The 26,090-nt window shown below is 25.0% G+C and overlaps 1 protein-coding gene across 1 annotated transcript; it reads right to left on the reverse strand.

Annotated features, from left to right (window-relative positions):
• Positions 1-4,754: 4,754 nt before the first annotated feature.
• LOC117166999 (60S ribosomal protein L12) lies at positions 4,755-17,544 on the reverse strand. Its single transcript, XM_033351534.1, has 4 exons — positions 17,396-17,544; positions 17,176-17,249; positions 10,606-11,000; positions 4,755-4,796 (listed from the first exon to the last, which is right to left on the reverse strand). Exons 1-3 carry the CDS (start codon positions 17,430-17,432, stop codon positions 10,614-10,616), a joined length of 498 nt encoding a protein of 165 aa, XP_033207425.1. The 5' UTR covers positions 17,433-17,544; the 3' UTR covers positions 4,755-4,796; positions 10,606-10,613.
• Between the last annotated feature and the right edge of the window lie 8,546 nt (positions 17,545-26,090).

Here is a 26,090-nt window from a genome sequence, read left to right on the forward strand (position 1 = left end):
GAACAAAAAATTGAAAAATTAATTTTTAACCAAGAAAAAATTAATTTTCAATCAAAAATATGCAGTTTCTACCAAAAATAATTCAATTTTAAGTAAAAAAATCAATTCACAAATTTTTAGTTGAAAACAAATTAATTTTTAATGCAAAAAAAAAAATTTCAACAAAATACATGAACTTTTAAGCAAATAGTTCAGTTTTAAACTCGAAAAGATCAATTTTGAACAAAAAATTAAAACATTTAATTTTGGTTGACAACATTCATTTTCAACCAAGAAAAAATTTTCAACCTAAAAATATACATTTTCTACAAAATTAATTCAATTTCCAGTGAAAAAATTAATTAACAAATTTTTAGTTAAAAAAAAGTTAATTTTTAATGCATAAAAAACTAATTTTTAACAAAAAATATACATTTTCAACGAAGAAGATTAATTTTCTACCAAAAAAAGATTAATTTTCAACAAAATATTTCAATTTTGAAAAACGAAAAAAAAAATTTTCAGCTAAATTCGCGAATTATAAAAAAAAATTATTTTTCAACTAAAAAAACCGAATGTTCAAACAATTTAGTTAAAATCTTTAAACAAGTAAATTCATTTTTAACCAAATATTTTCATTTTCTACTAAAAAAGACAAATTTTCAACAAAATACATGAATTTACGAATAATTGACCAAAAAATATATAACTTTGAAGCAAATAATTCATTTTTAAACTCAAAAAGATATTTGAACAAAAAATTGAAAAATAAAATTTTGGTTTAAACAAATTAATTTTCAACCAAGAAACAATTATTTTTTTAACCTAAAAATATGCATTTTCTGCCAAAAAGAATACAATTTTCAGTAAATAAATCTAATTTTTAAACAAAAATGTAAATTTTCAATGAGGAAGATTAATTTTCTATCAAAAAAGTTTAATTTTCAACAATTAAAAGGTTTTTCAGCTGAAACACGAATAAAAAAATTATTTTTTACCTTAGAAAAAAAAAACGAAATTGCAAATAATCTAGTAAAATTTTTAAACAAGGAAATGAATTTTTAACCAAATAATTCGGTTAACTCAAAAAGATAAATTTCGAACAAAAAATTGAAAAATTAAATTTGGTTAACAAAATTAATTTTCAAATAAAAAAGATAAATTTTCAAACAAAACTTGAGTAATAATAATTTATAGTTTGAAAAATTACTTATCAACTGACAAAACTGAATGTTAAACAAAATAATTAAATCTTTAACCAAATAGTTTAATTTTCTACCAAAAAAAAGCCACAATTTTTCAACAAAATACATCATTTGTTAATTAAAATAGATTAGTCAAATTTGGATTAATTTTTTTAATTTTTAACAAAAAATGGATTTTTAAACAAAAAAATGAATTTTAAACTAAAAAGATTAAATTTATAACAAAAAAAGATTAATTTTCAACAAACAAAAAAAAAGTCAGTAAATGATTAATCATGAACAAAGAAATTAATTTTCTACGAAGTAAATCCACTTTTAACTAAATATTTCTATTTTCAACAAAAAAGATTTTCCTGCGAATTTTCTACCAAAAAATATCAATTTAATCTAAAAAGTTTAATTTTCAACCTAAAAATATACAAAATAGTTGAATTTTAAACGGAAAAGAATTATTTTCTATAAAAAAATATCAATTTTCCACAAGAATGAAACAGCTAAATTTTTTGTTAAGAATGTTAATGTTGAAAAAAAAAATTTTTTTAACAAGAAATATAATTTTTCAATGAAGATTAATTTTCTATAATAAAATATTTATTTTCAACAAAAAATAAACAAGTTTTTCACTTGAAATCATGAATCATCACAAAAAAATTAATTTTTAACCAATTTTTTCGATAATTTGCAATTTTGTAAAAAAATTGCTCTTTTTATTCAAGTATTTTTTTTCTGGAAAATAGTTGTTTTAATTGCACATTACATTTTAAAAACTGAAAACATAACTATTCCATTTTTTTCTTGAAAATTTGTCTTCTTTTTGGTAATTTACTAATTCAGGAATTTTATAAATTCTGATTTTAAAGTTTCGGAAATTTATGAATTTTCTAACCGAAGTATCTCTTACTTTCGGTATATTTTAATTTCTTTGCTAAATATTTTCCAAAATTTTATTTTTCCTCGATCATTTGTTTTTTTTTTTAATAGGAAATTCATTTTTTTCCCTAAAAATTCACCATTCCGGTTAAAAATTTGTTTTTTTTTTAGCTTGCAAATTGTTTTTCAACTGAAAAACGTAACTTTTCATTTTTTTTAAATTTATCTTGTTTTTGGCAATTATAAATTTAGGAAATTTATAATTTCGGAGCTCCCCTTTTTTTATTAACTTGACATTTCGGTAAAAACTCAATTATTTGGTTAAAAAAATTAAAATAAACTACTGAAAGTATATGACGACGAAATTGAAATATTACGAAAATAAAAATTAATGGAACTAGAAAAAACGCCTAAGTTTCGGAAACATTGAAACCAGATTTTTAAAAATCCTAAAATTGGTAATTACCAAAAAAAAACTTTGAAAACCAGATTTTAAAAAATCCCTAAATTAATAAATTTCTAATTACCAAAGAAAAGATAAATTTTAAAGCAAAAATGGCATATTTACATTTCTTCAGTTAAAAAAAATATTAGTTGCAACTAAAAAAAAAACAACTAATTTTAAACTAAATGATGAATCTTCAACAAAAAAAATTTAATTTTGTAAAGAAATTGAGACTCCTAAATTATATGTGAATTTACCTAGAAAAATTACGAAACTTTGAAACCAGATTTTTTTAAATCCCGAAATTAGTAAATTCCGAAAATTTTCTTCGGGAAAAAAATTAAAATCTGGAAAATATTTAGCAAAGAAATTTAAAAATACCGAAAGTAAGAGTTACTTTCACTAGAAAAACTCCTAAATTTCCGAAACATTAAAAACAGAATTTTCAAAATCCTGAAATTAGTAAATTCCCAAAATTTCTAATTACGAAGACCAAGATAAATTTTCAAGCTAAAATGGAATTTATTGCTATATTTTCAGTTTAAAAAAGAACTTTCCAATGAAAAAAAAAACAACTAATTTTTAACCTAAATGATAAATTTTCAACCTAAAAAAAAATCAATTTTTAACCAAATAATTGAGTTTTTACCGAAATGTCAAGTTAATAAAAAAAGGGGAGCTCCGAAATTATAAATTTCCTAAATTTCTAATTGCCAAAAACAAGATAAATTTAAAAAAAATGAAAAGTTACGTTTTTCAGTTGAAAAACAATTTGCAAGCTAAAAAAAAAAACAAATTTTTAACCGGAATGGTGAATTTTTAGGGGAAAAAAATGAATTTCCTATTAAAAAAAAAAAAAAAAAAACAAATGATCGAGGAAAAATAAAATTTTGGAAAATATTTAGCAAAGAAATTAGTAAATTACCAAAAAGAAGATAAATTTTCAAGAAAAAAAATGGAATAGTTATGTTTTCAGTTTTAAAAATGTAATGTGCAATTAAAACAACTATTTTCCAGAAAAAAAATACTTCAATAAAAATAGCAATTTTTTTACAAAATTGCAAATTATCGAAAAAATTGGTTAAAAATTAATTTTTTTGTGATGATTCATGATTTCAAGTGAAAAACTTGTTTATTTTTTGTTGAAAATTAATTTTAAAAAATCTGGTTTCAAAGTTTCGTAATTTTTCTAGGTAAATTCACATATAATTTAGGAGTCTCAATTTCTTTACAAAATTAAATTTTGTTTGTTGAAGATTCATCATTTAGTTTAAAATTAGTTGTTTTTTTTTTAGTTGCAACTAATATTTTTTTTTAACTGAAGAAATGTAAATATTCCATTTTTGCTTTAAAATTTATCTTTTCTTTGGTAATTAGAAATGTATTAATTTAGGGATTTTTTAAAATCTGGTTTTCAAAGTTTTTTTTTGGTAATTACCAATTTTAGGATTTTTAAAAAATCTGGTTTCAATGTTTCCGAAACTTAGGCGTTTTTTCTAGTTCCATTAATTTTTATTTTCGCAATATTTCAATTTCGTCGTCATATACTTTCAGTAGTTTATTTTAATTTTTTTTTGTAATTTCAGATTTTGGTAGAGAATTCAATCGTTTGTTGAAAATTTATGTATTTAGTTAAATATGTCTTTTTTGGCAAATTCAGAATTTTAGTTAAAAATTGAACTTTTTTTGTTCAAAATTCATTTTGTTTTAACTGAAAATGCAACTTATATTTATGACTTGTTTTTTTTTCAATTAAAAAGAGGAATTTACTAATTTCAGGATTTTGAAAGTGCAGATTTTCAATTTTTCGGAAATTCAGGAGTTTTTCTAGTTCCATTAATTTTCACTTTTGACACATATTTAAATTTCGGTACTAGTTACAAATAAAAGAAAGAAAGCTACCGAAAATATTGATCAAAGAAATTGGCATATTCCAAAATTATCATTTTTTGTCAAAATTATATTATCCCATAATATTTAACCTTTTTTGAGAGATAATATACTATGAATGTTTAAAAAAGGAATTATTTATAAAAGGTTATTTTATACAAATTATAAAAAAAACAAGTATTTTTTTATATATAAAAAAAAAGACAAAAAAAAATCGTTTCTCGAAAAATCTGCCATTCATTAAATCCAGAAATCCTGGAATCAATCGCCGAATCCAAGTTCTCGACGAATATTTTAATAATTATTACACCTAAATAAAGGGGAAAAAGAAAGAGGTCGCAGTAAAATAAATGAAAAAATCACTATTTGTATTTTATCTTTTTTTTTATTGAATCCGGGATTAAAAGCTGAAACACAAAAGGAAATACACAATGAGTAAATATTTTCTACGATGAAAAATAAAAATCATGATTTTTTATTGGGATTGTCTCCCCAGTGGCGAAAATTGTGGCCTGTAAAATCAACCAACGTGGTAACATAGCGACACGATGGTTAACTTTTTCCAGGTGGATGGGATGCCAACCCCTACCAAGAGCCCAAAACTCACGCTTTTTATTGAAAATATTGAAATCAAATTATTAAAAAACATTTCAAAATAAATATGCAGCGTAGCTGCAAAACTTCAACTTTAAAAAATTACTTATTGCCCCCCCCCCCCCCGCCCACAAATAATATTTCAAGACCAAAATTCAAATTTTGTAATCTTTTTAATACGAAGTATTTTATAAATTGAAAAAATAAACAATTCATGATGAATTCAAATGAATTAGAAAGAAAAGAAAAACTGAATTTAATACATTTTTAAGTGACTTTAGAAAAATTCAAGACAATTCAAAGGAATTTGATGAATTGACGAAAAATTCAGGGTGAGTTTAAAATGTTAGAATTCATTTCAATAAACAAATATTTTCAAAACATTAATTTTTAATTGAAACTATTAATTTTTATTCGTATAATAATTATTGGACTTCAAAATATTATAATAAATCTTCCAAAAATAATTGTAAAATAAATAATATTGATATTAATAAAATTATTAAAAAATGAACAATTTACAATTCAAGTGAATATAGGATAAAGTTAATAATATTAATATTTGAAAACCTATTTGATATTTTCTGAAACCAAATAATTCAATTTTAATAAAATGTTAAATTGTTCCAACCAGAGATTAATTTTTAACTAAAATTTTTTATCGACAATCAAAAAAACGAATTTTCAAACAAAAGGAATAATTTTCTACCGACAAAACAACAAATTTTTAACAAAATTCAAGAATTCTCTACCAAAAAGTTGAATTTTTAAAGAAAAAGATTATTTTACCACCGAAAGATGAATTTTAAATAAAATTCAAGAATTCTCAATCAAAGTTAAATTTTTAACTAAAATATATTAATGTTTCAACAAAATATTAATTTACTACAAAAATGACGGACTTTAAAATACAAGATTTCTCAACCAAGAAGTTCAATTTTCATTTAAAAACATACATTTTTAAACGAAAAGATTAATTTTCTACCGAATTTAAAAAAAAAAATTTAAGAATTCTGTACCGAAAAGTTGAATTTTCGACTAAACTAAATTAATTTTCAACAAACAAAATCTGATTCTCAATAAAACAGTTTAATTTGATCAAAATGTTAAATTTTTCAAAGAGAGATAAATTTTCAACTCCATTTTTGATACACCAACCAAAAATATTCATTTTCTATCGAAAAAAATTAATTTTTAACAAAATTCAAGAATTCTCAATCAAAAGTTCAATTTTCAACTGAAAACTTAATTTTCTACCGAAAAAGAAAAGGAATTTTTAACAAAATTCCAGAATTCTGCACCAAAAAGTTGAATTTTCAATTAACAAAGAAGAATTTTTTATAAAAATCAAGAGTTCTCAAACAAAAAGTTGAGTTTTCAACTAAAAAACAAAAAAAGGTTATTTTTCCACAAAATTTATAAAAATAATTTTCAACAAAATTACAGAAATGCACAACCAAAAAGTTGAATTCTCGTTAAAAAAAAAACTTGAATTTTCAACTAAATTAATTTTCATCAGAAAAAAAGAATTTTGATCAAAAACATTTTAATTTAAATAAAATCTTAAATTTTTCCAACCAAAGAAATGAATTCTTAACTAAAAATTTGAATCGGCAACCAAAAATATTAATTTTATACCGAAGAAAAAACAAATTTTGCACCAAAAAGTTGAATTTTAAACTAAAATATAGATTAATTTTCAACAAATAAGATCGAATTTTTAAGAAAACAATTTAATTTTATCAAAATGTTACATTTTTTCAATCAAAGAGATAAATTTATAACTAAAATTTTTAATCGCAAAAAAAAATATTAATTTTATGCCGAAGAAAATAAATTCTTAAAAAAATTCAAGAATTCTGCATCAAAAAGTTGAATTTTCAATTAACAAAGAAGAATTTTGAATAAATTAATTTTCCACCGAAGAAAATGAAATTTTTAACAAAATACAATAATTCACAAACAAAAAGTTGAATCCTCGATGAAAAAAGTTGAATTTTCAACTAGTTTAATTAAAAAAAAAAAACAAACAATTTTTAACAAAACAGTTTACTTTTAACAATAAGTTAAATATTTCCAACCAAAGTGATGAATTAACAAAAGATAAATTTTCTGCTGAAAAAAACATAAATTTTCAAGAAAATTCAAGAAGTCTGAATCAAAAAACTGAATTTTCAATTAAACAAGTTGAATTTTTAAACAAAAAGTTTAATTTACTAAAAAAAAAATGACGAATTTTTAACAAAACAGTGTAATTTTGTCAAAATGTTAAATTTTTCCAACAGAAGAGATGAATTTTTAAACAAGCAGATTAACTTTCTATTGAAAAACCAACAAACAAATTTTTAATAAAATTCCAGAGTTCTCAACCAAAAAGTTGATTTTTTCAACTAATACATAAATTTTTTAAACAAAAAAATTCATTTTCTATCAAAGAAAACAATTCTCAAGCAAAAAGTTGAATTTCCTAACAAAAATAACGAATTTTTAACAAAAAAATTTAATTTTTACAAAATGTTCAATTTTTCCAACAGAATAGATGAATTTCCGAAAAAAAGGATTAATTTTCTACTGAAAAAAAAAACTTAACAAAATTCAAGAAGACTGAACCAAAAAGTTGAATTTTAAGCTAAAATGCATGAATTTTTAAACAAAAAGTTTAATTTATTACCAAAAATGACGATTTTTTAAAACAAAATTTAAGAATTCTGAACCAAGAAGTTGAATTTTCAATTAAAAAAAAAAAAGAATTTTAAATAAAATTCAAGAGGCCTCAAACAATTTTTAAAATTTTTTTCAACTAAAACATAAAATTTTTATACAAATAGATTAGTTTTCTACCGAAAAACGAACTTTTAACAAAATTTTAAAATTCTCAACAAAAAAGTTGAAGTTTTAAACAAAATAGATAAATTTAAAAAAAAAAAGGATTAATTTTCGACTGAAAAAAAATTAACAAAATTCAAGAATTCTGAACCAAAAAGTTGAATTTTTAATTAACGAAGAAGAATTTTTAATAAAATTAACGAGTCCTCAAACGAAAAGTGGAATTTTCAACTAAAAACATAAAATTTTGAAATAAAAAGATTAATTTTCTACTGAAGAAAATGAATTTTCAACAAAATTCAAGAATTCTCAGAGAAAAAAGATGAATTTTCAACAGTAAAAAAACGGAATTTTCAACAAAAAAGTTTACTTTTAACATTAAGTTCAAAAACTCCAACCAAAAAGATAAATTACAAAAAAATTCAAGAAGTTTGAAACAAAAAGTTGAATTTCTAACTAAAAAAGTTGAATTTTCAACTAAAAACATAAAATTTTTTAACAAACAGATTGATTTTCCATCAAGGAATACGAATTTTAAACAAAATTTAAGAATCGTCAACCAAAAAGTTGAAGTTTTAAGCAAAATAGATGAATTAAAAAAAAAAAAAGATTAATTTTCGACTGAAAAAAAACATAACAAAATTCAACAATTCGGAACCAAGAAGTTGAATTTTCAATTAACAAAGAAGAAATTTCAAATAAAAAATTTAATTTACTAACAAAAATGACGATTTTTTAACAGAACAGTTTAATTTTGTCAAAATGTTAAATTTCTCCAACCAAAGATATGAGTTTTCAAATAGAAAGATTAATTTTCTACTAAAAAAAATTTTTTTAAACAAAATTTAAGAAGCCTGAACAAAAAAAATGCATTTTCAATAAATAATTCAACAAAATTAATTTAGATGAACCAAAAAACAACAACAAAATTCAAGAAGTTTGAAACAAAAAGTTGAATTTTTAACTAAAAAAGTTGAATTTTCAATCCACAAAGAAGAATTTTTAATAAAATTAAAGAGTCCTTAAACAAAGAAAAGAATTTTCCAACTAAAAACATAAAATTTTTAAACAAAAAGATTAATTTTCTACTGAGGAAAATAAATTTTCAACAAAATTCAAGAATTCTCAGACAAGAAGTTGAATTCTCAGAAAAAAAGATGAATTTTCAACTAGATTAATTTTAAACAGAAAAAAACGTAATTTTCAACAAAAAGTTAAATTTTTCCAACCAAAAAGATGAATTAAAAAGAAAAAAAATCAACAAAATTCAAGAAGTCTGAAAACAAAAAGTTGATGTTTTAAACAAAATTGATAAATTAAAACAAAATTGATAAATTTAAAAAAAAAAGATTAATTTTCGATTGAAAAAAAAAAGTAACAAAATTCAAGAATTCTGAACGAAAAAGTTGAATTTTCAATCCACAAAGAAGAATTTTTAATAAAATTAAAGAGTCCTTAAACAAAGAAAAGAATTTTCCAACTAAAAACATAACATTTTTAAAGAAAAAGATTAATTTTCTACTGAAGAAAATAAATTTTCAACAAAATTCAAGAATTCTCAGACAAAAAGTTGAATTGTCAGAGAAAAAAGATAAATTTTCAACAGAAAAAAACGGAATTTTGAAAAAAAAAACAGTTTACTTTTAACAATAAGTTAAATTTTTACAACTAAAAAGATGAATTAGAAAAGAAAAAAATTCAACAAAATTCAAGAAGTCTGAAACAAAAAGTCGAATTTTTAACTAAAAAAGTTAAATTTTCAATTAACGAAGAATTTTTAATAAAGTTCAAGAGTCCTCAAACAAAAAGTTGGATTTTCAACTAAAAACATAAGAATTTTTAACAAAAAGATTGATTTTCCATTAAGGAAAAGGAATTTTAAAAAAAATTTAAGAATCCTCAACCAAAAAGTTGAAGTTTTAAACAAAATAGATGAATTAAAAAAGATGCATTTTCAAACAAAAAGTTTAATTTTCAATAAATAATTTAACAAAATACTATAATCCCCGATTTTTCCAAATAAAAAGATGAATTAAAAAGAAAAAAATTCAACAAAATTCAAGAAGTCTGAAACAAAAAGTCGAATTTTTAACTAAAAAAGTTAAATTTTCAATTAACAAAGAATTTTTAATAAAGTTCAAGAGTCCACAAACAAAAAGTTGGATTTTCAACTAAAAACATAAAAAATTTTAACAAAAAGATTGATTTTCCATCAAGGAAAACAAATTTTAAACAAAATTTAAGAATCCTTAACCAAAACGTTGAAGTTTTAAACAAAATAGATGAATGAAAAAAAAACTTAATTTTCTACTGAAAAAAAAACTTGACAAAATTCAAGAATTCTGAACCAAAAAGTTGAATTTTTAAACAAAAAGTTTAATTTACAAACAAAAAAGATGAATATTTATTCAAATAAAATAAGTCTGAACCAAAAAGTTAAATTTTCAACTAAAAAAGATTAATTTTTAATCTTGTCAAAATATAATTTGTTTAATGTTTAATTTCGTCAAAATGTTAAATTTTTCCAACCAAAGATATGAATTTTCAAACAGAAAAATTAATTTTCTACTAAAAAAATTTTTTTTAAAAATAAAATTCAAAAATCCTGAACCAAAAAGTTGAATTTTCAATAAATAATTTAACAAAATATTATAATCCCCGACTTCTCTCCCTCCCAGAACATAATTCGAAATCTATTATTTTGAATAAGATATTGCGAAAAAGTCGAGACTCGATTGAGATAAAAGATCGCAACGGACCAATGAAAAGAGTGAGTCGAGGGCTCTGCGCGCTCACCGATTTGTTCAATCCTCCGGAACCTCGAGTTCTCCCGACTGGATTTCTTCGATCAAATCGTGGGGTGGTCTTCCTTCGACCGTGCAGCCGACAGACTGACACGTGCCCAAAATTTCCTTCACGGTGCCGCAAAGTTGTCTCGACATCGAGCGCGACCTCATCGCCTTGGCGATCACAATCACGTCGTCGTACGACAAGTTGCCGCCGTGCTTTTGAATTTTGACCTTCCTTCGGTCCCGCGGCGGTTCCTTCAGGGCTTTAATGATCAAAGACGCGGCTGAAGGAACGACGGAAATTGTCGCCTGTCGGTTTTGGATTGTCAACTGGACGGTGATTTTCAAACCTTTCCAGTCACTCGTCGCCTTCGCGATGTCGTCACCAACTTTTTTTGGAGACTGAAATTTAAAAAGAAGAAGATTTCCTGCATAAATTTTGTTTAACATTGAAAAAAAAAAAAAGATTTGGTTTAGAATAAGACTTGATTTAAATTTTTAAAATGCAAACTCTAACGCCAACATTTTTTTTTTTTTAATTTAAAATAATAATTACTAAGCTGCAAATTAAGGTGGCTTGGGCGCTTTTTAAAAAAAATCACAGGCAGTTCTGAAAATTTGATATTATCGAAAGAAAATATACTAGATCACTTTGCAAAAAAGAAATACTAAAGTTGACGATGAAATTATCGAAAAAAACGCTATTAAAAAGTTGTTATTTTAACATGTAGTCTAATGGGAGGGCTCAACAGAATGAGGTAATACTCTTGAACAAAATCACGAACTTTTATAAATCAATGTTATCCGAGTGCCTTAAAATAAAAGGAATCGATTAGTACCATAATAAAGGGGGGTTGACGATGTAATTTGGTGAAAAATTTCAATGAAAAACTGCAAATATTGCACAATAGCTGTGACTATCTGAGGCATATCATATCATATCATATGTTTCTGTCACGTTTTTTGGTCGTTTTCTACTTTTTTATTAAGATGACATTATAATATGCGTATATCAATAAAATTCAAATAAAGACTGATCGCATGATAGATAGCCCCCACAGTGCCCCCCACATTGTACGGCACCAAACGCCCAAGCCACCTTAAAACGCTCAAGTGCAACTCTTGAATTAGAAATTTTTGGAACTGAGGCTTTCAAGCTTTTTTTAACCCTTAAGGGCATGTGACACAGCTAAATACCTATATTACCGACCACAGTTTTTCAATTCACTGAAAGTTTTTTTGAACCTCAGAACTTTTTTTGTAAATAAAATATCGAGCTGAAAATTTGGGAAATGTATTAGAAACCTGGCGGCCACTAGACGAGGCTCTAGAGAGTTCGTATTTTCGTGTACAACGTTACCGGCTGATGCCGTTGGAATTGATTGTTGAAATATATTTTTTTACATCTATTATTATTAAGCTTTGTACTTAAACGTAGTTTTCTTTCGGCTCTTGCATTTTTCAAAGTTTGAGACCGATATTTTATGTATAAAAAAAGTTCGAACGTTCAAAAAATGCCGAGGTTCAAAAAGAAGATGAAATAATTTTCAGTAAAGTTCCTACCAAAATGCAGTACCTAAACGTACTTTATTGTACTTTAATACATTTCCCAAAGTTTCAGCTCGATATTTTATTTACGAAAAAAGTTCTGAGGTTAAAAAAAAACATTCAGTGAACTGAAAAACTGTGGTCGGTAATATAGGTATTCAGCTGTGTCACATGCCCTTAAAGTGCATCATGGGTGTCCCATACCCCAAGCAATTTTTAAACTCTTATACACCATACCTAATTCGAAAAAATTGAGTAAGTGTCGCCATCTACTTTTAGTTGCAGACACTAAAAATTAAGGGGCATTTTCAGATATTTTCCAATTATTTCTTAAAATTTCATATAATTTACCTGAAAATAATGCTAAGTATCAAAAGTCACTAAGAAATAATGCATCTACGGAGGCACATTGTCAAATTTCTGTTTCGTCAAAGTTTTTTGTGTAAAAAAACCAAAACATTACGTTCCTTTTCGTTCTTTATTATATAAAATACGATCAACACATAATTTTGACATTCTGCCTTCGTAGGCTCATTATGTTTTTATAATTTTTTAGACTAAGCTTAGTTTTTAGCCAACTTCTATTAAATTTATAGAAATAATTGACAAATATCCAAAAATGCCCCTTAATTCTGTTCGAATCCCTGCAGTCTAGAGTTCTTAAATTCCCGAAAATTTAATTTCAGGTTATATAACTGAGAATATGACAGAATTTATGATTTTTAACAATATTTTTATTGTTCAGGTTATATCAGCAGTTGAATATAAATCATTTTCTAGTTCGAATATATTCAGGAATTTAAAACATGCAAAGCAGTAGCTCATTAATTATTATTTAACACTGCTAGACTGAAACTCTAATCTCAAAATTCAATTGCCTCACATTACTTAATTCCAAATTATTAATATTCAAATACCAGCATTTTAATCTTCTCATATTTTCACTATAGAATATTTTATAAGCGGAATAAAGCAGAGTTTCATATACAAATTTAAAAATTTCAAATGTATTAATTTATTTAAAAATAAAGTTTCTTCTACTTTAAAAGATAACGCTTTAACAAAATCTGACATTTTCAACAAAATAATTGAATTTTTAACACAATAGTTGAATATTCAACCTAAAAAGATAAATTGCCAACGAAAAAATGAAACAGTTTATATTTATTCAAAAAAGAATGAAATTTATACAAAAAAAATTTTTTTAACCAAAAAGACGAATTTCCAACAAAAAAAGATTTTTCACTCAAAAAATAAAGAAAAATTTATCTAAATTATTGAACCTTCAAACCAGAAGACAAATTTTCGTTACAAAAATTCAATTTTCAAACAAAAAATATGACTGTTCAACAAAAAATTAATTTTCCGCGAAACTGATGCATTTTTACGAGAAAAAAAAAAATCAAATTTCAAACTAAAAAATATCAATCTCAAAAAATGGAAAAGTTCCGTTTTCTGTTAAAAAATGAATTCTAAAAAAAAGTATTTTCCAAAAAAGAGATTAATTTTTAATCAGACCTAAACCTTCAATCAAAAAAATTTCACAATGTAGTTTAACTTTGACTCAAGTAGTTGAATTTTCAATTGAAAAAGATTAATTTATAACAAGATAATTAAACTTTTAACCAGCAAGATAACTTTTCAACATTAATATAAATCTTTAATAAAAAAAGTGATTTTTTAACAAAGCGATTCAACCAAATGTTTTAAACAAATGAGTTGAATTATGAAGCAAAGAAGAACGATTTTTAACCAAAAAGTTGCATTTTCATACTATAAATGAAACTTCTTCTATAACAGATGAAGTTTTAAATGAAAAAAATCAATTTTCAAAAAAATAGTTGCATTTTCCGTTGAAAAATATTTTAGACCAGTTTAGAAATAAGTTTCTACCAAAAAAATTCAATTTTCAATCCAAAAAGACGAATTTTTAACCAAAAAGGATGAATTTTTAACAAAATTGTTGAATCCTCTAGCAAATAGTTGCATTTTTATAAAAAAATATGAAATTTATCTTAAAGCAAAAGAATTTTTTATTACAAAAAAAGTTAAGTTTTCACCCAAAAAAGATTCCAGTTAACTCAGTAACATCAAAAGTTAAACTTTTGTGACAAAAAAGTAAGTTTGTACGAAAAAAATTGAATTTTCAATACAAAGACGAATTTTTTCAACCAAAAAGCATGAATTTTTAAGAAAATAGTTAAATTCTCTCTACTAAATAGTTGCACTTTTATAAAAAAAAAAGATCAATTTTGTACTAAAACAGATGAATTTTTAATAAAATTTTTTTTTTATAAGTAGAACTGTCATCCAGAAAATATTTCAGTTAATTTTTCAACACCAAAATATAAATTTTAAATAAAAAGTAAATTTACTACGAAATAGTTAAATTTTCAAGCAAATAGTATAATAGCTTGATTTCTAACCAAACAATTGCATTTTTATAAAAAAAAATTAATTTCTACTAAAGCAGGTAAGCATTAAGATAAAAAAGACAAACTTCAAAAAAATAGTTGAATTTTCAACCAAAAAGTTAAAGAAAAAAAAAGCAATTTTCTATTAATTAAAATAAATTATGAGATTCTCATAAATTCTCAGAGTTAAAACGTTTTTAAATTTAACTATTGAAGTCTTCAAGACTGAATTTTAAAATTCTTTAAATTAAAAATGAAAATCTAAAATTGAACATTTTTAAAGTAGAAGATTTTCGAATTACGCATCATAAACTGAATGATATCATATTTCAAAAAGATAAAAATTCAACTGATTATTTCAAAAACTGTTGAAAGCAAACTTATATATATATTTTTTCTTGAAAATTTGTCAAAATTCCCTGTCACACTGTATTCGTCTTTGTCGGTTGAATAAATTTTTTTTAGTTGATTAAGTATTCAAGTTGAAAAACAAATTGTCTTTCTTCAAAATTGAACTATTATATTGAAAATTATTTTTTTTTTATCACGACAATTTAAGTTTTTAACTAAAATTGTTTAATTTAACATGTCTCTTCTTCAGTTGAAAATTAAAATATTTGTTTAAAAATTCCTGCAGAGAAAATGAGTCTTTTTTGTAAAAAATAGTTTTTTCTAAATTATATTTTTTTTAAATATTCTATCTTTGGTTAAAAATTCATTTCTTAAATTGAAAATTTAATTATTTTATTGAAAACTCGTCTTTTTTGTATAAACGTAATTGGTAAACGCTGACAAAAGTAAACAATAAACAACAAAAACGAACTTAATAACAAAATTAATTTTCACCCAAGAAAGTTTATAGTTGAATCTTTAGTGCAAAAAATTAATTTTCAACAAAAATTTAATTTTCTACCAGAGATGAATTTTCAACTAAAGATTTTGCAGTTGTATTTTTATCCAAAAAAGAAAGAAAAAGTTCTAAATTAGATGATTAAAAACAAACAAATTTTCAACCAGATGAATTAAAAAAAAACAGGTGAATCCCCAAACAAAAAGTTTAATTTAAAAAAAAAATTTTATTTCAACAAAACAGTTGAATTTCTAATCAAATACTAGAATTTTCTTCCTAAAAATATGTATTTTCAACTAAAAAATTCTTATCTTCAAACAAAAAATAATTCAATTAAAAAAATTTTTTTTATTCAAAAAGAGGATTTTTTTATTGAGATAAATCTTGAATTTTTTTAAAAACAAAATGGTTCGACTTTTCCCAAAGTAGTGGAATTTCCGTTGATAAAAAATCCATTTTCAACTAAAAATGAAATAGTAAAATTTTCATAAAATAGATTATGAGTTTATAACAAAGTAGTTAATCTTTGGACCAACGAGATAAATTCCCAAGCATAAATATTAATTTTCCACCAAAAATTTGCATTTTTAATCAAACACATGGATATTAAAAAAAGTATTTCAATTTTTAATCAAAGAAATTAATTTTCAAATCAAATTAAGAATCTTAAACAGAAAAAAATGAATTTTCAACCAAAGAAATTAATTTTCTACGAAAAAATACATTTCAACAAAATACATAAATTTTCAATTAAAATAGATCAATTTTAAACCAAGATTTGTAACCATAAAAAACGAATTTTTAATCAAATACATGAATTTTTTTAATTATAACTATATATATTTAAAACAATAAATAACTTTTGAACAAAATAGTAGAATTTACGATTCAAAAGTAAATGGAATAGTACAATTTTTAATTAAAAAATAAATTTCCAATCAATGAAAAACAAATTTTTAACAAAATAGTTAAATTATCAACTCTAATTATGAATCTTGAATACAATTTTTTTAACAAATTGTTAAATTTTCGACCAAAAAGTAGAATTATCAACAAAATATATCAATTTCAATCAAAAATGAATGTTACATTCTTAACGAAAAAATTAATATTCAGCAAAAAAGAGTACATTTTTAACAATAAAAAAAAAATGTAAGTACAATGATGATTCTCTAATCAACATTGTATAAATTTTGAACCAAGTGGTTTAATTTTTAACCAAAAAGATCAATTTCCGTCTTTACTTGAAAAATTAATTTTTAATCAAACAAAAACGAATTTTTAATAAATTTTTCTTTTCTACGAACTTAGTTCTGATTTCAATTAAGTAGTTTAATTTTCAAAAAAAAAATAGGTGAATATCCTCGATAGAAAAAAAGGATTAGTTTTAAAGCATGCACTTTTATTTCTACACAAAAAAGATTAAATTTCTACAAAAACAAATGAATTTTGACACCAAGAATAGTTTTTCAACAAAACAGTTGAATTTTAAACCAACTATTGACTTTTTTGTTTTTAAACATTTCTTCAAGTGTTTGAAATATTGTAACCTCACAAATTGTGAACAATATTTAGAACCACAGTAAAAACCGCGAATTTTCGTTTTCGGTCATAAAAATCAGGAAATAGCACAAAAAGTCAGAAAATCGAGACGGCGATAAAAAATCGGAAAATTTATTGATAAATCAGGACGCCTGATTCCAACACAAAATTGACACGAACAAAAGTTGACGTGTGACATTTTGAGGTTAAAATTTCGACTTACCAAACCGAGTGGTCCAATTTTTGGGGCAAGGGAAGAAGTAGCACCAACTTCACCTCCGACGCACCTCAGGAACACTAAACAAAAATTTCGTTTTCAATTGTATCATGAAGTATTCATGAATTAGAGGAAAAAAAGCGAAGTATGCGGTCCGAGCCGTTTAGAGGTTAGGCGAATATTTTGTTAATAAAATCACTTTTGAGAAATGAATTGACAAAAATACCTTTTTTCACTTCGCTGGGATCGAATTTAGGAGGCATTTTTGCGATTTATTTATAAAAAATAGCTATATTACAAACGATTAAATTCGATTTCGTCTTGAAATCAAAGTCGACGTTCACATCCGCCGAACGCGATTTTAGAAAGAACGAAAAAAAGATGGCCGTCAGAGTTAAACATGTGCGCATGTCAAGTTGATCCACGATGTGACGTCATCTACCAAGATGGCTGCACGCTGAGGGCTAAGCACAGGAGGAAACTTGATTTTTTTTTCTAAACTTGGGGGACAAACATGGGGACGGCATAAAAATCCCGACAATGTGGAATTCCTGAATTGGAAAATTCCCGAATCATAAAATTTCCGAATAATAAAATTCCCAAAAAATAGAATTCCTGAATTTGAATACTTATTTTCTCATTAATATTAATTGATTCATTTATTAAATTATTACAATTAAAATTATATTAGAATTGTAATTTTTTATTTAAACAATTTTTCTGTCGGGAATTTTCAAACTCGGTAATATTATAAACTGTCGGGAATCTTATTATTCCAAAATTTTATTATCCGGGAATTTTCCAATTCGAGATTTCTACAGTTTTGGAAATTTTATTATTCGGGGTTTTGCAGTCGTCCCATAAACTATTGGGAACTATTTTACTAAAGAATTTTCAAATTCGGTAACATTGTAAACTTTCGGGAATTACCCAATTCTGAAATTTTATTATTCGGAAATTTTTCAATTCAGGAAACTTTCCATTTCAGGAATTTTATTAGTCGGGAATTTTCTAATTCGGTAATTTTATTATTCGGGATTCGTATTATTTGGAAGTTTTATTGTTCGGAAATTTTCAAATTCGTGAATTTTATCCTTCAGAAATTTGATTATTGGGGATTTTTTTAATTCGGTAATATTATAAACTGTCGGGAATTTCCCAATTCGAAATTTTATTATTCGGGAAGTTTCCAATTCAGGAAATTTATTATTGGGAAATTTCATTTTTCGGGAATTTTCAAATTTGGTAATATTGTAAACTTTAGGTAACATCCTAATTCTGCCATTTTATAATTCGGAAATTCTGTTATTCGAAACTTGTATTATTCGGAAATGTTATCATGCGCGGATTTTATAATTTGGGAATTTTCAAATTCGGTAATATTATAAACTGTCGGGAATTTCCCAAATTGAAAATTTTATTATTCGAGAATTTTCCAATTCGGACATTTTATTAGTCGGAAAAGTTTTATACGGGAATTTTCAAAATCGGCTATATTATAAACTGTCGGGAATTTCCAATTTCGAAAAAATTATTATTCGGGAATTTTATAATTCAGGAAATTTATCATTTGAAAATTTTATTATTCCGGAATTTTCCAATTTCAAAATTTTTTTATCCCGAAGTTTTATTATTCGGGAATTTTCAAATCCAGTAATATTATAAACTGTCGGGAATTTCCAAATTGGAAAATTTTATTAATCGAGAATTTTCCAATTCAAGAATTTGATTATTAGGAAACTTTGTATTCAGTAACTTTCAAAATCGGCAATATTATAAACTGTCGAGAATTTCCCATTTCGGAAATATTATTATTCGGAAATTTTTCAAGTGTATTATTCCGGAATTGTCCAATTCGGAAACTTTATTATTCGGGAATTTTACAATTCGATAATATTATACACTGTTGGGAATTTCCCAATTAGCAAAATTTATTATTCCGATTTTTTTTTTCTATTTCGGGGTCTTTATTATTTGGACATTTTTTATTCAGAAATTTTTAAATCCGGTAATAATATAAACCGTTGGGAATTTCCCGATTTGGAAATTTTATTATTCGAGAATTTTATTATTCGGAAATTTTTTATTCAGGAATTTTCAAATCCTGTAATAATATTAACTGTTGGGAATTTCCCAATTTAGAATTTTTCAATTCAATAATATTATACACTGTCGGGAATTTCCCAATTAGAAAAATTTATTGTTCCAAATTTTTTTTCCATTTCGGAGATTTTATTATTAAGAAATTTTTTATTCAGGAATTTGCAAATCCGGTAATAATATAAACTGTTGGGAATTTCCCAATTTGGAAACTTTATTATTCGACAATTTTATTATTCGGAAATTTGTTATTCATGAATTTTCAAATCCTGTAATAATATTAACTGTTGGCAATTTCCCAATTTGGAAATTTTATTATTCGAGAATTTTCCAATTCGGAAATTTTATTAACCGGAAATTTTTTATTCAGGAATTTTCAAATTCGGCAATATTATAAACTGTCGAGAATTTCCCATTTCGAAAATATTATTATTCGGAAATTTTCAAATTCAGAAAAGGTATTATTTTAAAATGTTATTATTCCGGAATTTTCCAATCAGAAATGTTATTTTTCGGAAATTTTATTATTCGGAAATTTTCAAATTCGGTAATATTATGAACTGTCGGGAAATTCCCAATTCGGAAATATTATCATTGGGAAATTCTATTATTTGGAAATATTATTATTGTGAAATTATGAAATCCGGTAATATTATAAGCTGCTGGGAATTTTCCAATTAGGAAATTTAATTATTCGACAAATATCCAAATCGGTAATTTTATTATTCTGAATTTTTTTATTCGGGAATTTTCCAATTCAGAAAATTTATTATTCTAAAATTGTATCATTCAGGAATTGTCCATTTAAAAAATTTAATTTTTCGGGAATTTTCAAATTCGGTAATATTATAAACTGTCGGGTATTTCCCAATTAAAAAATATATAATTTCAAGTTTTCTCCATTTCGGGAATTTTATTATTCGGGGATTTAATTTAACTTTTCAGAATTTTTCAATCGCCCCGTAAACTGTTTGAAATTTTATTATTCGGGAATTTCGCAATTCGGTAATGTTCTTGTTCTGAAATTTTGTAATTCGAGAATTTTTATATCAGGAATTTTCAAATTCGGTAATATAAACTGACAGAGATTTCCCAGTTCTGGAATTTTATCAATCGGAAATTTTATTATTCGGGAATTTTCAAATTCGATAAAATTATAAACTTTCGGGAATTTCTTAATTACGAATTTTTATTATTCGTTAATTTTCCAACTTAAAAATTTTATTCTGTGGAAATTCTAGTATGCGGACATTTGATTACTCGGGACTTTCAAGTCTTGTAAATTTTTCGTTCGGAATTTATCTGATTTGGTTAAAGATTCTAAAATTTGGTTGAAAATTTAATTATTGTGTAGAAAATTAAACATTTTAATAAAAATTAATCGTTTTTGGTCAAATATTCAACTACTTGGTTAAAAGTTGAACTACTTTGTAAATAAATAATTTTTGTTGTTGAAAATTCATATCTTTGGTTGAAAATTTAACTTCTTTTTAAATTAAAAATTTTCTTCGTTGAAAAATCAACTGCGTAGTTTAAGCTAAATTTTTAAAAGATTGATGTTTTTCATTCTCACCAGAGAAGGTATTATTAAGTATTATTAGACACGTTTTAAGATCCCGTCAATCCTCTCAACAGATTTTTACAAATGTGCCTGTCTGAATGTCTGTATTTTACGTTCGCTAGCCAGTTATTTTGGAAAAAATTCGAAAAATTAGAGCATTTAAAAAAAATGGAGACTATTTTAAGTTTTGAATATGTATATATTTGAATGCAAGATACACAAAAAAGATGAATTGACAAAAAAAGTGTACACTTAAAAAGATCTACAAATTTGTTATGAACAACTTGTTGATAGAATGCGTGGTTTTTGTTTTATTCGTAAAAAATGTTATTAAAAATAAATAAATAAATAATTTTTTTTTAAAACGACACAAGGTATAAATAAACAATTAAACGACAAACATGTTAACCCAAAAACGTTTTTTTTGTGTGTTAATTATTAGTTTTTAGATTGGACGAGAAGTTTTTCTTCTAATCTTAACAAATAAAATTAAAAATTAATTTTTTGGACAAGCAACACCAGACCCGAAAAAAATAAAAAGACAAAAGTTGTTCAACCAAAAAATATCTACAAGTTTTCTCAGAAACTCTTGTTGTAAAAATATATTATAAATTAAAAAATAACTTTTTTGGAAAAAGGATACAAGCTATAATAAGATTTTATTTAACAACATTTTTCGCCTAAATTATATTTACAAATTTTCATAGAAAAATGCGCATAACCACTTTACGCTAGGATGCGTGTTTTTGGTTAGACTCGCAAAAAATAACATTTAAAGTAAACTAATTAATTTTACGAAAAACGAAACAAGTTGCAATAAAATGTTTAATAGCAATTTTTTAAAAGGAGACGCCCTTTTTAATTCCAAAGACAAGACAATGAAAATATGTACGTATATAACAATGTAAATGATATATTTTTTAGAATAGCTGAGAGAATAAAAACATGCGTAAAATAAGGAAAAAATATTAAATCATTGAAGGAAAATCAAATTTGTAAATTATTTTGCAAACCAGACCAAGGTACATAAATAAATATATTATACATTTAACATAATAATGTTGAACATAACGTAGAAAATTTCACATTTTGGACAAAATCGAGTGCGAAGAACCAGATACATACATATATTCTCGAGTGTAATGCGCGAGAAGCAACAGTCGAAAATTCATGTCAGATTGAAAAAATAAATTTTCATTTGAAAATTCATTTTTTTTCGGTTGAGAAATAACTTTTTCAAATTAAAATATAACTATTCAATTTTTGTTTGAAAATTCATATTTTTAATTGAAAATAGATCTTTTCTATTTCAGATTGGTTCTTTTCTAGTTGAAAATTCAACTATATATTTAGTTTAAAATGCATTTATTTTGTTGAAACTTAATTTTTTTAGTAGAAAATTAATCTCCTTGTTTGAAAAGTTAACCATTTCATTTTTAGACAATAATCTTCTTGGTTAAAAAATCTTCTGTTGTGTTAAATGTTGAAATATTTTGTTTAAAATTCAGTATTTTTTCTATTGAAGATTAATTTTTTTAGTTGAAAATTTATCTATTTGCACGATTTTGTTAACAAAATTTTTTCTTCCCATTTGTTTGATTTAACTTCATTACAAATCAAAATCTTTGTTTGTTTAAAAATCAATTACTTGGTCTGAGCTGCTTTAAGTTGTCACTTGTAAAAAATAATTTTTTCCCCTTTAAGATTCATCATTTAAGGCCATGTGACGAGTGGGTCACGTGACCAGATTCCTACCTTACCGTCATTTTTTTTATTTCTCACTTATTTTCACACGAAGCGCCACATCGTGTTGAAAATTTGGGATAATAAACAAGAAACACTAAGAATGGTTGATCTGTTCCTAAATTTGTATAATTATGGGAAAAATTTTTTGTTGTAAATATTTTCTTCTGCTTTTTTCTTATTTATTATCCTACATTTTCAACTCGATGTGGCGCTTAGTGTGAAAATAAGTTGGGAAATAAAAAAAGTGACGTTAAGGTAGGAATCTGGTCACGTGACCCATTTGTCACATGGCCTTAAGTAGAAAATATTGTTGTGTCGAAATTATAGATTTTTTTCTACCAAATTCATCTGTTTGCCTTAAAAATTCAACAATTTGATAAAAAATCAAAATATTCAGTTTCCATTTTTATAAAAGAAATATTTTTGGTTAAACAATCATGTTTTGGATCAAATGTTGAACTTTTTCGTTTAAAATTCATTTTTGTTTTTGAAGATTCATCATTTTATTGAAAATTCATCTCTTTGGTCAAAACATGAACTAGTTTTGGTTGGAAATGTACATTTTTAATTAAAAATTGATATCTTCTAGTCGAAAATTCCACTATTTGGTTGACAATTTATGTATTTTCTTAAAATTTCGTCTTTTTGGAGTAAAAATTATATTCTTGTATGAACATGGAACTATTTAGTTTAATTTTTTTAGAGTTCATCGTTTTGTTTGCAAATTTCACTATTTGGTTGAAAATTATTTTTTTTCGGTTGTAAATTAATTTTTATCTAAAAATGTAACTATTTCATTTTTGGTTAAAAATTAATATTTTTAATTGAAAATTGATATTTTATAGTTGAAAATTGATATTTTATAGTTGAAAATCCAACGATTAGGTACAAAGGCGGTTGGAACGCGGTGCACAAAATTGGCGAAATCTATTAAGGGTTCCAAACTTACCAACGACCGACGATAATTCGGTTTTAAAAATGCAATTTGAAATTTTCGAGAGCCCAGATGGGGTTCCTCGGTGGCAGTGGGAGAGGTAAATTTCTGGTTTTCCTGAAAAATTGAATAACTGCTAAAAATTGGAGTAAAGTGTAAAGCAACGACGTGAAGTACGCAGGAAGCCGCCTGGCAGCTGGTGGCGCTGATAGCTAATCCGTACTTGATTGTACTACGAAAATTAACTGTTGGTAAAAGTCACTATTATCTTGGCGGGTTATTTAAGTGGGAATGAAAAATGCAATTTGTGATTTTCTTTTTTTTTTCAATTGTTTATTGACAATTTCGAATGATTGGCGCATGCAACTCGCTTATGATAATCGATAATAATTTTTCAATTTCTTTTAGTATTATTTATTGAATTATGTACATATCTTGTTGTGTTGTAACGTACAAAAACATCTGAAATAATGGTTTACGTAGAATCGTATAAATATTACGCCAGGGTGGTAAAGCCTGACAATTATTTATTGTAAGATCGTTGCTACTTCGTCAATCCTAAGGGGATTGTATGATGTATAATTTCAACAAGATAGCAATTATACAAGTAGAAAATAAATATTTGAACAAAAGAGTGAAAGATAAGGTTAGAGCAAATTAAATATAAAAAATGACGTTACCGCTTTCAGTCTCGAAAGGGCAAGAGAAGATTGTTGTGTCGATGATATGCCCGATAAGTTGTAGAATATCAAAGGAGTACTGCCATTTTCACAAAATTAATCTGTATGGGGACAGAAAGCCGAAGTAATTTTGTTTTTACTGAATACTCAGTTCTATTTAACGACGGATGCAAAAGGTACGCGACTTTATACAACTTCGTTGAGGAATCTTTCACATTTGTTCAAAATATCGCGACTTTATCCAAGCGGTTCGTACTTCGAAGTTTAAGTTAACAGTATCACTGTTAAAAAACGTATAAAAACAATCAGCCGGGGTAATGTCTGAGGATTATATAGGAATAAGCTTCTTGCTTTCAGCTATATTGATCTTGGCATTAATCAAGATTAATTTCATTACTCTTCTCTTCCTCTTTCCTAGACAATGTCTTAATTCTAGGTTCTGTACGCAGATACATATATTACGCATTCATAGCTATTTAATTCTATTATCACTTTTTAATTTTCGTTGTAATTATTTTATAGTCTTAGTTGGGATACAGTTTGATTAACCTTGACCGGTGCGCGTTTATCATCAGTCGCATGTAGTTTAATGGTTGTGACTGACCACATACATAAGTAAATACTTATTGCGATTAAACTAATGCTTTTGGCATTCCAGCGGTACGACGAGATTTGAACATTCCAAATTTTGAGGATTTATCATGACGCATAATTTGTCGAAGATTTAGCTGTTCTAATTTGAGGCACAGCTGCGTTGCAAACCAAATGTCTCGACTCACACCAAGTACAAATTGATTACAGGTATATATTTTCAAAAAAAAAAAAATTCCTTATTTTATAATCCTTAACAAATAAAACTATAAAATCTAAAAAGTCTAAATTGACAGCAGACCGTGGCCTAACCTTTTTATCGTGAGTTTCGCATCGTCACATTGATAGATAATTATGAGATCAAGATTTTATGTAAGGCGTTAAAAATATTTTTCTTATAATGCTGGGTCAAAAGGACAACAATAAATAGAAAAGAAAGCTTATTTGGAAACTGACTAAAACAGAATTTTTCTTGCAGATTTACTGTACAAAAATATATCAGACACCGGCGTTTCCGACTTTGCACGACAAAACAGGATGGAAAATGTATATGAATACTTGTCGCAGAAAATTTATTATTTATGTCTCACTCATGTTGCGGCTCAAATGAAAGTTGGTGACATTTGGAACTTGAGCTCCAATAGACACCTGTAGATACCTAAATGGGTTCGTTTAGACAGCCCTGTGAATCTCTCCATATTTCAGATTTTAACTTGACCCTGCAAGTGATTGATTAGTTCCTAATATGTCCAGCGCGGCGCTAGTTGTCCCATGACTTCCTGTTTTTACTTGAAAAGCAATGGGACTAAATCACTTTTTTAATTTTCTAGTAAACCATATGTTATTTCCATGGAAAAAATGCTTGAAATTAAAACAATATTACTCATTTAACATTTCAAAATACTTTTCCAATCATTTTCTATGAATACACTGAAAAAAATGGTTAGTTGCGACAAGAAGCTCCTTATTAGTAGAGTTGGTATAAGCTACAACAACTACTTCGATGGTAACAGTAACTAACCAGTTTTGTACGGCAACAAGTCGCCGTTAGTCCTCCTATGAAGGTTACATTTGTAAGGATAGTAATTGTAGTCACAACAAATAAATTAGTTACATTTACCAGCAATTTATTTTCCAAGAAATAAAAGTAGTAAAGGTTACGAGTTTTGCCCCTTGGCGATATTGGCAGAACTGAAAAATGATATTCGCATCGAAATATCGCGTCATGTTTTCGATGATCGCCATTTTAATCTGAACCTTTAGGGAACGTCCATAAACTACGTAGCCTCTTCGAGGGGGGGGGGGTCCC

The sequence above is a fragment of the Belonocnema kinseyi genome, chromosome 1 (assembly GCF_010883055.1).
Source record: "Belonocnema kinseyi isolate 2016_QV_RU_SX_M_011 chromosome 1, B_treatae_v1, whole genome shotgun sequence".
Taxonomy (NCBI): Eukaryota; Metazoa; Arthropoda; class Insecta; order Hymenoptera; family Cynipidae; genus Belonocnema; species Belonocnema kinseyi.

Coding starts and splice junctions, on each gene's coding strand:
- LOC117166999 (XM_033351534.1), bottom strand. CDS start 17,432: ATGCCTCCTAAATTCGATCCCAGCGAAGTGAAAAAAG. Junction 17,250..17,395: donor TCCCAGCGAAGTGAAAAAAG/GTATTTTTGTCA, acceptor ATTTTTGTTTAG/TGTTCCTGAGGTGCGTCGGA. Junction 11,001..17,175: donor AAATTGGACCACTCGGTTTG/GTAAGTCGAAAT, acceptor TTTAAATTTCAG/TCTCCAAAAAAAGTTGGTGA.